The sequence below is a fragment of the Bombina bombina genome, chromosome 6 (genome assembly GCF_027579735.1).
Source record: "Bombina bombina isolate aBomBom1 chromosome 6, aBomBom1.pri, whole genome shotgun sequence".
Classification (NCBI taxonomy): domain Eukaryota; kingdom Metazoa; phylum Chordata; class Amphibia; order Anura; family Bombinatoridae; genus Bombina; species Bombina bombina.
In genome coordinates this window covers 727,960,221-727,973,522 of record NC_069504.1, presented here as the reverse complement: position 1 = coordinate 727,973,522, position 13,302 = coordinate 727,960,221, and the positions used below count along the sequence as shown (strand labels likewise).

Genomic DNA, 13,302 nt, shown 5'->3' with positions numbered 1-13,302 from the left:
AAATTGGAAAGATGTTTAAAATTGCATGCTCTATCTGAGTCATGAAAGAACAAATTTGGGTTTCTTGTCCCTTTAATGCTCCTTTAAAATATAGCCCACTAGGTATACCTGATAACTGGAGCTAGGAACTGATACTTGCCTAGTTAGCAACAAGAATATTTATGGAGCTTTTTGTTTTTATTACCAGTTGTTAAACTTTACAAAGGGAGTAAGATCTAGTGTTGTAAGTTGCAGCTCAGGAAATAATGAGTAGTGTGAGATTATGGTCAAATGTTTCACTATAATATTACACAACTATTTTGTGCACATGAGCAGTGTGTGCAATATATACGGTTAGATTACAAGTGGCACGCTAAATATTTTTATTGTTCACACACTAACTGCGATCTAAGTTAAATTTTAACGCACCCAGGTTTGCACACGTATTACAAGTTGAAAGTAAAAAGTTAGTTAACGTGCAAGAGAAAGATCAGGCGTGCTAACTTCAAGACTTTCTTATATTGCAACTTTGCTAACTTCTTCTCCCCATAGACTTCTATAGGGTGCGCTACTAAAAAAAAACCCAGTTATCGCTCACACGCTATCCTTACACTACAGTAGACCAACAGCACTAAATCTGAAGTAAGAAATACTTTACATTACAATGTTCTTCACATACAAGGAAATGTTCTTTTTATTTAAAAAATAAATATATATATATATAAAAATCCTTCCTCCGTGTTGTTTGTAGTGGTTTCAGGCTTTGTCAATGGATGTTAAAACGTAGTACAGGTAATAAAAACAGAAAGAGGAATAGTGCAACACAGTCTGTTCATACACACATCCAATTCCTACAAGTAATATGCTCACATTCAGGGAGCTCAATAGTATATGCGGTAATTTAAAAACAACATAAAAACTGTGTCAATTAGCATATCTGAAGCTGTACTCATCCAAGAACAAAAAGATCCTGAATACTGGCGTTCTTGACCAATCCTTACGCGTTTTGAAGGTGATAGCAATTAGACTTGTGCATGGCCAAAAAATTTGTTTCGTTTCGGTTCGGATCGATTCGGATGGATTCGGATGTTTTAGAATTTCGGTTCGGATCGATTCGAATTTGGAAAAATTTGAATGGATTTATTTCGGATTCGTTTCGGATTAATTCGGATTTGAATAAATTCGTCTGGATTCTGTTTGGTTCGATTCGGAAATTCAGAATTTCGGTATGTGTTAGGTGGGATGTGCTGTGTATTAGACTAGTATTATGTACTGTATATTAGGTGTAACCCATAGCAGAGTGATATAACCTAATATACTGTACAATACTAGTGTAATCCATGGCCATCCGAATGTAACGAATCAATCCAAACTAATTCGGATTTATTCGGTAGATTCGGTACTACCGTAATTCGGAAATTCGAATTGATCCAAATTTAACAAATTCGTCCGAATTTCGATTCGAAACAAATCGAAACGCACATGTCTAATAGCAATATATTCCTTCTTCATCAGAGGAAAGGTTTAGGATGGCGCTTAAGTTAGAAATAACTCCAGATGCTATTTGTACAGATAAACAGTTATAACTGCAAGTACATTAATTAAATCCAATATTAACTGTACTTTGTCTGTTAACTGTAAACAAAATATAATAAACAATAAAATGGTAAGGTTTCCTTGTGAGGTTCCTACTTACAATTTTCTACCTCGATCACATGAGGTAAGTGCCGCGTGGAGTAGAGCCTTCAAAGGCACCTGGATGTCCAAACTTTGCTGCTTCCTGCAGTATGGCAGTACTCTCGCTCTGTGCAGTTTGTATTCATAAAAGAGAGCAAAAACAGAATGCCAATAGTGCAATACTGTATATGTATTGTACAGGTTTAAAAAAAATACACTAAGGTTTAGCAATGGTTCTGCTCACATTCCAGGTCTTATATAAAAGTTCATAGTGTCTCTCAGGGTGTGGAGTCTGGGGGTGTGGTGTCTGTGAAAACAAGATCCTTGGTTCATATAACTATGCAACCGTGTAGCTAATGTCATAGGGCTATGTAATATGTTGGTTCTTTGTAAATTCTATCAATATTGATAATACAAATATTCCTGTTTTTTCTTGAACACCTTAATTTTTAAGTTTACTATTGTTTTTACTAATAGGATGAGACATAACATCCAAAATAAAATTATGAAGACCTCATTTCCTAAACTGACCCTTTCCAGTTCCATGCATCCAGTTCTAAGGATGTAACCAAACAGTCCATTCCATGTGCGTAAACTCCCCCCTAGCCACCAATACTACTACATAAAAACCTCCTCCAACCTTGTAATGGTCCTCTCCCTCAACATAGATGGCCCCTCTTCATTTAGGTGCAATAAAGCCTTGCAATAGAGACTGTAACCAACATAAATTTGTCCAAGCATTCGGGAAACCAAAGCTAACTTCCCAACACCACTTTCACCTTTACCAAGCCTTTAGCTTGCTTTGTAGCTCACTCAAACCATTTTTAGGAGACTCATTGGTTCATGAAAAGCATCAAGGTTACTGGGTAGTCATCAGAAGCTTTCAACTATTTGTTAACCCAGTCTATGACACGTTGAGTACCCAGAAGACAGCAAATTATTCTGACTGCTTTTCTTTTTAATAACATTCCCTACAATCAAAATGTTTATAGATGTTTTCTGAAATGTTATTTAAGAGATACGTTTTATGAATAATTCATGGACTATAGAGGAAGTTGGATGCTAACCAAAATGTTTTAAGAGTATGACTAACATCTATTTTGCTGTTATTAAAATGTGATATTCTAGGTAAAATAATTAAATTAAAATGACAGAATTTTTAAATAATGTTGAGTTTGATACCTCTCCTCCAGCTTCCAGACTCAGTGGTCTCTCATCAGCTCTATGGAGAATTCATGGCATTTTCAAGGGACTTTCAAGATGACAAGAAAGAGAGTGGACAGCACTCAGAACCTGTACAACAAATGAAGGATATTCTGTGTCGGCTCCCAGCAACTAACTACAACACACTTCGTCATTTGATAGCCCACCTTTACAGGTATAACTGATGAACATGTATCATTCAAGTCATTTGACGTTTTTACAAATAAAAGATATATATTTTTTATCCATAATAGTGTCTGTCTCAAAAAAAAAAATAAAAAAAAATAAAAAAAAAAAAATATATATATATATATATATATATATATATATATATATATATATATATATACCCAAAGTGAAAAAAATGGCACTCTCTGGACTTAGTATAAAAAAATATATCTTTATTAATACAAGTTAAAAAAAGGCATAATGCCGTTTTTTAACTTGTATTAATAAAGATATCTTTTTTTATACTAAGTCCAGAGAGTGCCATTTTTTTCACTTTGGGCATACTACTTTATTTGGATGTGCACCCTGGCAGTTGCTGACACAAAGGACTGTGCTTATCCTTTTCTGGACTCTGATATATATATATATATATATATATATATATAAAATCAATGTCCATAGGGCACTGCACACACTTTCAAAAGGTTAAACTGCTCGGGGTGCATTCAACAGTAAGCATATAAACAAAAATAAGAGCGCACTCGCTGGGTCTTAATTAAATATTATTTAATCAAAATGACGTTTCGGGGTTGTTAGCCCTGTCCTCAGACCATTACATATGTTAAAATACAAATCAAACTTTTATACATTACCCTCCACCATCACCACGTACTACCGGAAGTGCCTCCGGCGTCCTGCAGGACTCAGTGCGCAGGTCCGCCGGTTGCCCCAGCAACCAAAGTAAACAACTGTAAAACGGAACAAGAGTAGTTAAACAATGCATTTACAAACTATCTGCCATAAGTGTTATGGGCACTATCTGAACTTTATGGTAACTTTTATTCTATTAGTGTGATCACTCTAAATACCTCCTGTTTGAGTCTCCAGCGTAATACAAGTGTACAATACATGTAACAGGTTGTCAAGCCAACCACTGTAATAGGACTACGGCCTTGGAGACTCAAATAGCCCATATTAAATATTGCAGATATTGATATCGCTCAAATATAATCATTTGCACATATTACTGAATGAGTCATTATTACATACCTATAAACTACTCCCTATATTTAGATACTCCCTTAAGCTATATGTTCCATAATGTGGGACTAAATTAGGGCTATGCTTATAGAGAAACATCAAATGTGTTTTAACTCATTTTTAAACACTGTAACATTCTAATCTAACTCCCTAGCCCTTAAGCCATCATTCTATCTGGATAACATTATAGAAAACAGTGCCAATCCAATTGTGTATTTAACCCCTTGGGGGATAAAGTTCCCAAGTTGTAAATCCACCTGGATTCTTTTTGCAATAGAAGATTGGCTCTATCACCACCCCTATTGAGTTTGGGCACGTGATCAATGATCACATACCTTAGATCACTAACCGTATGGCCACACATCGCAAAATGCCTTGCAACAGGCTGCTCTGATTCTTTTTCTCGAATTGCCAGCCTAATAGCAGCGCGATGGTTGGCCATGTGGATACGGAGGGTGTTGACCGTCTTGCCCACATAAAAAAGGCCACATGGACAATGTAAGAGATAAACTATGAATTCTGTAGTACACGTTACTCTATATCTAATCGTGTACTTTCTGTTGGTATGGGGATGTAAGAATGTCTTGGTGTTACTCAACCCACTGCATGTAGTGCAGCCAAGACATCTATAGCAACCCACTTTCGGAGATTGGAGCCAAGTTGTCTTCTTATAACTGTCCACAGGGTCCACTTTGACTAGAGTGTCCCTTAATGATCTTCCTCGTCTATAGGTCACTCTTGGAGGCCCCATTGTAGTAAATGGTAGTGTTGGATCACTTGTCACTATGTACCATTGATCTCTTACAATTCCTGGTACTTCCTTCTTATCAGCGGTGTATGTAGTTAGGTAGGTCAGACGATTTTCCGTCCCCAGGGGTTCTCTTGTGCATAGGGCCTCATCCTGTTTCATATTCCAGAATTGTGACAGATGTTTATCAATATGAGCTTGTTGATAACCTCTTTGTAGAAATCTTTCTTTCATATCCAGTAGTTGTTCTTTGGCTTTCTCAGGGTCACTGTTATTGCGGACTACTCTTTTGAATTGTGATATTGGTAGGGCTCGCTTCAAGCCAGGTGGGTGGCAGCTTGTGGCTTGTAATAATGAATTTCTATCCATAATTTTTCGGAAGAGAGTGGTTCCCAATACATCCCCCTGAATGGAGATTCGTAGATCCAGGAAATCCACTGTAGTTTTGTTGTAATCCATTTTGAACTGTAGATTTGGTAGAACCTGGTTCAGTTGCTGGAACCAATTGGATAATTCACTTTCTGAGCCATCCCAAACCAAGAACAAATTGTCAATGTAGCGACGAAAGAATCGTATCTTAGTATCCTTGAACAATTCTGTCTGATATTGTTCAAATTCCACCATGTATATGTTGGCGTACGATGGGGCCACACTCGACCCCATCGCCGTTCCAAGCAATTGAAGAAAGTATCTATTCTCAAACCAAAAATAGTTCATCTTGAGGCAGAATTCCAACAGTTCTAATAACCAATCCATATTTGGACCCACGTAAGGGTATCTGCACAGATGATTACGTACAGCCTCTATACCTTGGTGATGTGATATCACCGTATAGAGGCTCACCACATTGAGAGTAACCAGATATTCAGTTCCCTTGAATCCTTTAATTGCCTTTAGTTCCTTATATTTGAGCGATATCAATATCTGCAATATTTAATATGGGCTATTTGAGTCTCCAAGGTCATAGTCCTATTACAGTGGTTGGCTTGACAACCTGTTACATGTATTGTACACTTGTATTACGCTGGAGACTCAAACAGGAGGTATTTAGAGTGATCACACTAATAGAATAAAAGTTACCATAAAGTTCAGATAGTGCCCATAACACTTATGGCAGATAGTTTGTAAATGCATTGTTTAACTACTCTTGTTCCGTTTTACAGTTGTTTACTTTGGTTGCTGGGGCAACCGGCGGACCTGCGCACTGAGTCCTGCAGGACGCCGGAGGCACTTCCAGTAGTACGTGGTGATGGTGGAGGGTAATGTATAAAAGTTTGATTTGTATTTTAACATATGTAATGGTCTGAGGACGGGGCTAACAACCCCGAAACGTCACTTTGATTAAATAATATTTAATTAAGGCCCGGCGAGTGCGCTCTTATTTGTTGTTTATATATATATATATATATATATATATATACAGGGAGTGCAGAATTATTAGGCAAATGAGTATTTTGACCACATCATCCTCTTTATGCATGTTGTCTTACTCCAAGCTGTATAGGCTCGAAAGCCTACTACCAATTAAGCATATTAGGTGATGTGCATCTCTGTAATGAGAAGGGGTGTGGTCTAATGACATCAACACCCTATATCAGGTGTGCATAATTATTAGGCAACTTCCTTTCCTTTGGCAAAATGGGTCAAAAGAAGGACTTGACAGGCTCAGAAAAGTCAAAAATAGTGAGATATCTTGCAGAGGGATGCAGCACTCTTAAAATTGCAAATCTTCTGAAGCGTGATCATCGAACAATCAAGCGTTTCATTCAAAATAGTCAACAGGGTCGCAAGAAGCATGTGGAAAAACCAAGGCGCAAAATAACTGCCCATGAACTGAGAAAAGTCAAGCGTGCAGCTGCCAAGATGCATCTTGCCACCAGTTTGGCCATATTTCAGAGCTGCAACATCACTGGAGTGCCCAAAAGCACAAGGTGTGCAATACTCAGAGACATGGCCAAGGTAAGAAAGGCTGAAAGATGACCACCACTGAACAAGACACACAAGCTGAAACGTCAAGACTGGGCCAAGAAATATCTCAAGACTGATTTTTCTAAGGTTTTATGGACTGATGAAATGAGAGTGAGTCTTGATGGGCCAGATGGATGGGCCCGTGGCTGGATTGGTAAAGGGCAGAGAGCTCCAGTCCGACTCAGACGCCAGCAAGGTGGAGGTGGAGTACTGGTTTGGGCTGGTATCATCAAAGATGAGCTTGTGGGGCCTTTTTGGGTTAAGGATGGAGTCAAGCTCAACTCCCAGTCCTACTGCCAGTTTCTGGAAGACACCTTCTTCAAGCAGTGGTACAGGAAGAAGTCTGCATCCTTCAAGAAAAACATGATTTTCATGCAGGACAATGCTCCATCACACTCGTCCAAGTACTCCACAGCGTGGCTGGCAAGAAAGGGTATAAAAGAAGAAAATCTAATGACATGGCCTCCTTGTTCACCTGATCTGAACCCCATTGAGAACCTGTGGTCCATCATCAAATGTGAGATTTACAAGGAGGGAAAACAGTACACCTCTCTGAACAGTGTCTGGGAGGCTGTGGTTGCTGCTGCACGCAATGTTGATGGTGAACAGATCAAAACACTGACAGAATCCATGGATGGCAGGCTTTTGAGTGTCCTTGCAAAGAAAGGTGGCTATATTGGTCACTGATTTGTTTTTGTTTTGTTTTTGAATGTCAGAAATGTATATTTGTGAATGTTGAGATGTTATATTGGTTTCACTGGTAAAAATAAATAATTGAAATGGGTATATATTTGTTTTTTGTTAAGTTGCCTAATAATTATGCACAGTAATAGTCACCTGCACACACAGATATCCCCCTAAAATAGCTATAACTAAAAACAAACTAAAAACTACTTCCAAAACTATTCAGCTTTGATATTAATGAGTTTTTTGGGTTCATTGAGAACATGGTTGTTGTTCAATAATAAAATGAATCCTCAAAAATACAACTTGCCTAATAATTCTGCACTCCCTGTATATATATATATATATATATATATATATATATATATATATATATATATATATATATATATATATATATATATAGTATATATATATATACACACATACTTATACTCTATGTGTGTGTATGCTTATATAGAGAGATAAAGAAATATAGGTATAAATATATACATACATACATACTGGTTTATGTTATTCTTATCTACTGCCGCAATGTGACTAGTTCGCACTCTAGTCACATAGTGTAGGCGTGTTGTAGAGAGTCAGAGACACAATAATGATTTAGGCATGCTATAGTAATTAAGGCACGCTGTTGTGTTCTATCAGGCATGCTGTCAGTCTTATGATATTTAGTATGGGCACTTTTTCTTTGCCCAGTGTGGGCACTCTATTAACCAGATGCACTGTTTAGCTCTGGTGTGTTATTTATTGTTTGAAGCCCAGGTTAGTTACTGGTGCAGGTGCGCTATCAGGATTCCAGTTTAGGCACGCTATTGTTTTAATGCAGACACGCTATACTATAAGAGCATGTTATTTATTTTATCTAGGCATGCTATTTACACCTTAACGCAGGCATGCTATTGTTTCTTTGTGCGATCCAGGCCTCACTTTTGTCTGCCACCTTGTACCTTTTATAAGGTTCTTCCTGCTTTGGTTTTATCCCGCATGTATAGGTTTTTCCTTTGTGCTACCTGGGCGCTCTAATTTGATGTTGGTGGCATTGCTGACCTTTGGCTTGCCTGTTCACTTGCTTTCGTATTATCCTTTGGTACCTCTGCCTTCTGACATTGTTGCTGACCCGGCTTGGTCTTTGACCTTAAAGGGACATTAAACCCACATTTTTTTCTTTCATGATTCAGATAGAGAATACCATTTTAAACAGCTTTCTAATTTACTTCACTTATCTAATTTGCTTCATTCTTTTGATATGCTTTCCTGAAAAGCAAATCTAGATAGGCACAGTAGCTTCTGATAGGTGACTGCACATAGATGCCTCATGTGATTGGCTAACCAATGTGCATTGATATTTTTTTAACAAAGGATAGCTAAAGATTGCCGCAAATTAGGTAATAGAAGTAAATTGGAATGTTGTTTAAAATTGTATTCTCTATCTGAATCATGAAAGTAAATTTTTGGGTTTAATGGCCCTTTAATCTGTTTTACCCTTGGCATTTCAATATTCTGCTAACCTGTTGCTCACCCTGGCATTTGACCCTGATAGTGAGTTCTGCTTATCCCTAATTATTTGTATCATCTGTCTGCCAGTTACAGCTTTGGCCTTGTAGATTTTTTAATCTCCTTATCTGGGTCCTAGGTTTATTCCCGGCTGTGGTACTTCCTGCCTATCATTTCACCTGATGCCGGGTAGTGATGTCGCGAATAATTCGCCGGAGAATAGTTCCCGGGGAACATAGCATGTTCTCGTTCGCCCCGGCGGGCGAACATATGCGATGTTCGATCCGCCCCCTATTCGTCATCATTGAGTAAACTTTGACCCTGTATCTCACAGTCTGCAGACACATTCCAGCCAATCAGCAGCAGACCCTCCCTCCCAGACCCTCCCAGCTCCTGAACAGCAGCCATTTTAGATTCATTCGGAAGCTGCATTGTTAGTGAGAGGAGGGACAGTGTAGCTGCTGGTGATTTAATAGGGAAATGGATAGCTAGGCTAGTGTATTCAGTGTCCACTACAGTCCTGAAGGACTCATCTGATCTCTGCTGTAGGGACAGCACCCAAAAAAGCCCTTTTTAGGGCTAGAACATCATTTTTTTTAATTTATTTTTTTCTGTGTAATCTAATTGCAGTTGCCTGCCCAAGCCACTTGCCCAGTGCCACCACTCATATCTGGTGTAACAGTAGTGTAAATTTAAAAAAAAAACTTTTTTGACTGTGAAACCTCAGTCTGCTAGTGTAATCTAATTGCAGTTGCCTGCCTGCCAGCGTGTGTGCCAGGCCCACTTGCCCAGTGCCACCACTCATATCTGGTGTAACAGTAGTGTAAATTTAAAAAAAATACTTTTTTGACTGTGAAACATCAGTCTGCTAGTGTAATCTAATTGCAGTTGCCTGCCTGCCAGCGTGTGTGCTAGGCCCACTTGCCCAGTGCCACCACTCATATCTGGTGTAACAGTAGTGTAAATTTAAAAAAAATACTTTTTTGACTGTGAAACATCAGTCTGCTAGTGTAATCTAATTGCAGTTGCCTGCCTGCCAGCGTGTGTGCCAGGCCCACTTGCCCAGTGCCACCACTCATATCTGGTGTAACAGTAGTGTAAATTTAAAAAAAAAAACTTTTTTGACTGTGAAACATCAGTCTGCTAGTGTAATCTAATTGCAGTTGCCTGCCTGCCAGCGTGTGTGCCAGGCCCACTTGCCCAGTGCCACACCACTCATATCTGGTGTAACAGTAGTGTAAATTAAAAAAAAAAATACTTTTTTGACTGTGAAACATCAGTCTGCTTAAGTAATCTAATTGCAGTTGTCTGCCTGCCAGCGTGTGTGCCAGGCCCACTTGCCCAGTGCCACCACTCACATCTGGTGTAACAGTAGTGTAAATTTAAAAAAAAAAAAAAATTTTGACTGTGAAACATCAGTCTGCTAGTGTAATCTAATTGCAGTTGCCTGCCTGCCAGCGTGTGTGCCAGGCTCACAGCGTATACTGTGCCAACTTGCCCAGTGCCCCCACTCATATCTGGTGTAACAGTAGTGTAAATTAAAAAAAAAAAAACCTTTTTGACTGTGAAACATCAGTCTGCTAGTGTAATCTAATTGCAGTTGCCTGCCTGCCAGCGTGTGTGCCAGGCCCACTTGCCCAGTGCCCCCACTCATATCTGGTGTAACAGTAGTGTAAATTTAAAAAAAAAAACTTTTTCGACTGTGAAACATCAATCTGCTAGTGTAATCTAATTGCAGTTGCCTGCCTGCCAGTGTGTGTGCCAGGCTCACAGCGTATACTGTGCCCACTTGCCCAGTGCCCCCACTCATATCTGGTGTAACAGTAGTGTAAATTTAAAAAAAAAACTTTTTTGACTGTGAAACATCCGTCTGCTTGTGCAATCTAATTGCAGTTGCCTGCCTGCCAGCGTGTGTGTCAGGCTCACAGTGTATACTGTGCCCACTTGCCCAGTGCCACCACTCATATCTGGTGTAACAGTAGTGTAAATTTAAAAACAAAAAACTTTTTGGACTGTGAAACATCAGTCTGTTTTTTTGTGTCAGGCTCACAGCGTATACTGTGCCCACTTGCCCAGTGCCACCACTCATATCTTGTTTAATAGTAGTGTAAGTGTACATTTAAAAACAAAAAAAAAACTTTTTGGACTGTGAAACATCAGTCTGCTTTTTAGTTTCAGGCTCACAGCTTATACTGGGCCCACTTGCCCAGTGCCACCACTCATATCTTGTTTAATAGTAGTGTAAGTGTACATTTAAAAACAAAAAAAACTTTTTGGACTGTGAAACATCAGTCTGCTTTTTTGTTTCAGGCTCACAGCTTATACTGGGCCCACTTGCCCAGTGCCACCACTCATATCTTGTTTAATAGTAGTGTAAGTGTACATTTAAAAAAAAAAAAACTTTTTGGACTGTGAAACATCAGTCTGCTTTTTTGTTTCAGGCTCACAGCGTATACTGGGCCCACTTGCCCAGTGCCACCACTCATATCTTGTTTAATAGTAGTGTAAGTGAACATTTAAAAAAATAAAACTTTTTTGACTGTGAAACATCAGTCTGCTAGTGTAATCTAATTGCAGTTGCCTGCCTGCCAGCGTGTGTGCCAGGCCCACTTGCTCAGTGCCACCACTCATATCTGGTGTAACAGTAGTGTAAATTTAAAAAAAAAAACTTTTTCGACTGTGAAACATCAGTCTGCTAGTGTAATCTAATTGCAGTTGCCTGCCTGCCAGTGTGTGTGCCAGGCTCACAGCGTATACTGTGCCCACTTGCCCAGTGCCCCCACTCATATCTGGTGTAACAGTAGTGTAAATTTAAAAAAAAAACTTTTTTGACTGTGAAACATCCGTCTGCTTGTGCAATCTAATTGCAGTTGCCTGCCTGCCAGCGTGTGTGTCAGGCTCACAGTGTATACTGTGCCCACTTGCCCAGTGCCACCACTCATATCTGGTGTAACAGTAGTGTAAATTTAAAAACAAAAAACTTTTTGGACTGTGAAACATCAGTCTGCTTTTTTGTGTCAGGCTCACAGCGTATACTGTGCCTTCTTGCCCAGTGCCACCACTCATATCTTGTTTAATAGTAGTGTAAGTGTACATTTAAAAACAAAAAAAAACTTTTTGGACTGTGAAACATCAGTCTGCTTTTTTGTTTCAGGCTCACAGCTTATACTGGGCCCACTTGCCCAGTGCCACCACTCATATCTTGTTTAATAGTAGTGTAAGTGTACATTTAAAAACAAAAAAAACTTTTTGGACTGTGAAACATCAGTCTGCTTTTTTGTTTCAGGCTCACAGCTTATACTGGGCCCACTTGCCCAGTGCCACCACTCATATCTTGTTTAATAGTAGTGTAAGTGTACATTTAAAAACAAAAAAAACTTTTTGGACTGTGAAACATCAGTCTGCTTTTTTGTTTCAGGCTCACAGCGTATACTGGGCCCACTTGCCCAGTGCCACCACTCATATCTTGTTTAATAGTAGTGTAAGTGTACATTTAAAAAAATAAAACTTTTTGACTGTGAAACATCAGTCTGCTAGTGTAATCTAATTGCAGTTGCCTGCCTGCCAGCGTGTGTGCCAGGCCCACTTGCTCAGTGCCACCACTCATATCTGGTGTAACAGTAGTGTAAATTTAAAAAAAAAAAACTTTTTCGACTGTGAAACATCAGTCTGCTAGTGTAATCTAATTGCAGTTGCCTGCCTGCCAGTGTGTGTGCCAGGCTCACAGCGTATACTGTGCCCACTTGCCCAGTGCCCCCACTCATATCTGGTGTAACAGAAGTGTAAATTTAAAAAAAAAAACTTTTTGGACTGTGAAACATCCGTCTGCTTGTGCAATCTAATTGCAGTTGCCTGCCTGCCAGCGTGTGTGTCAGGCTCACAGTGTATACTGTGCCCACTTGCCCAGTGCCACCACTCATATCTTGTTTAATAGTAGTGTAAGTGTACATTTAAAAACAAAAAAAAACTTTTTGGACTGTGAAACATCAGTCTGCTTTTTTGTGTCAGGCTCACAGCGTATACTGTGCCCACTTGCCCAGTGCCACCACTCATATATTGTTTAATAGTAGTGTAAGTGTACATTTAAAAACAAAAAAAAACTTTTTGGACTGTGAAACATCAGTCTGCTTTTTTGTTTCAGGCTCACAACTTATACTGGGCCCACTTGCCCAGTGCCACCACTCATATCTTGTTTAATAGTAGTGTAAGTGTACATTTAAAAACAAAAAAAACTTTTTGGAATGTGAAACATCAGTCTGCTTTTTTGTTTCAGGCTCACAGCTTATACTGGGCCCACTTGCCCAGTGCCACCACTCATATCTTGTTTAATAGTAGTG

At 39.1% G+C, this 13,302-nt stretch overlaps 1 protein-coding gene across 1 annotated transcript in view; it reads left to right on the top strand.

The window, feature by feature from the left end:
* The window catches only part of LOC128663553 (GEM-interacting protein), a 142,203-nt gene that overhangs the window by 98,033 nt on the left and 30,868 nt on the right, over positions 1-13,302 (top strand). The window contains exon 18 of the mRNA XM_053717932.1: positions 2,850-3,034. Coding sequence (XP_053573907.1) covers positions 2,850-3,034 — 185 coding nt within the window. The remainder of the gene's footprint in view (positions 1-2,849; positions 3,035-13,302) is intronic.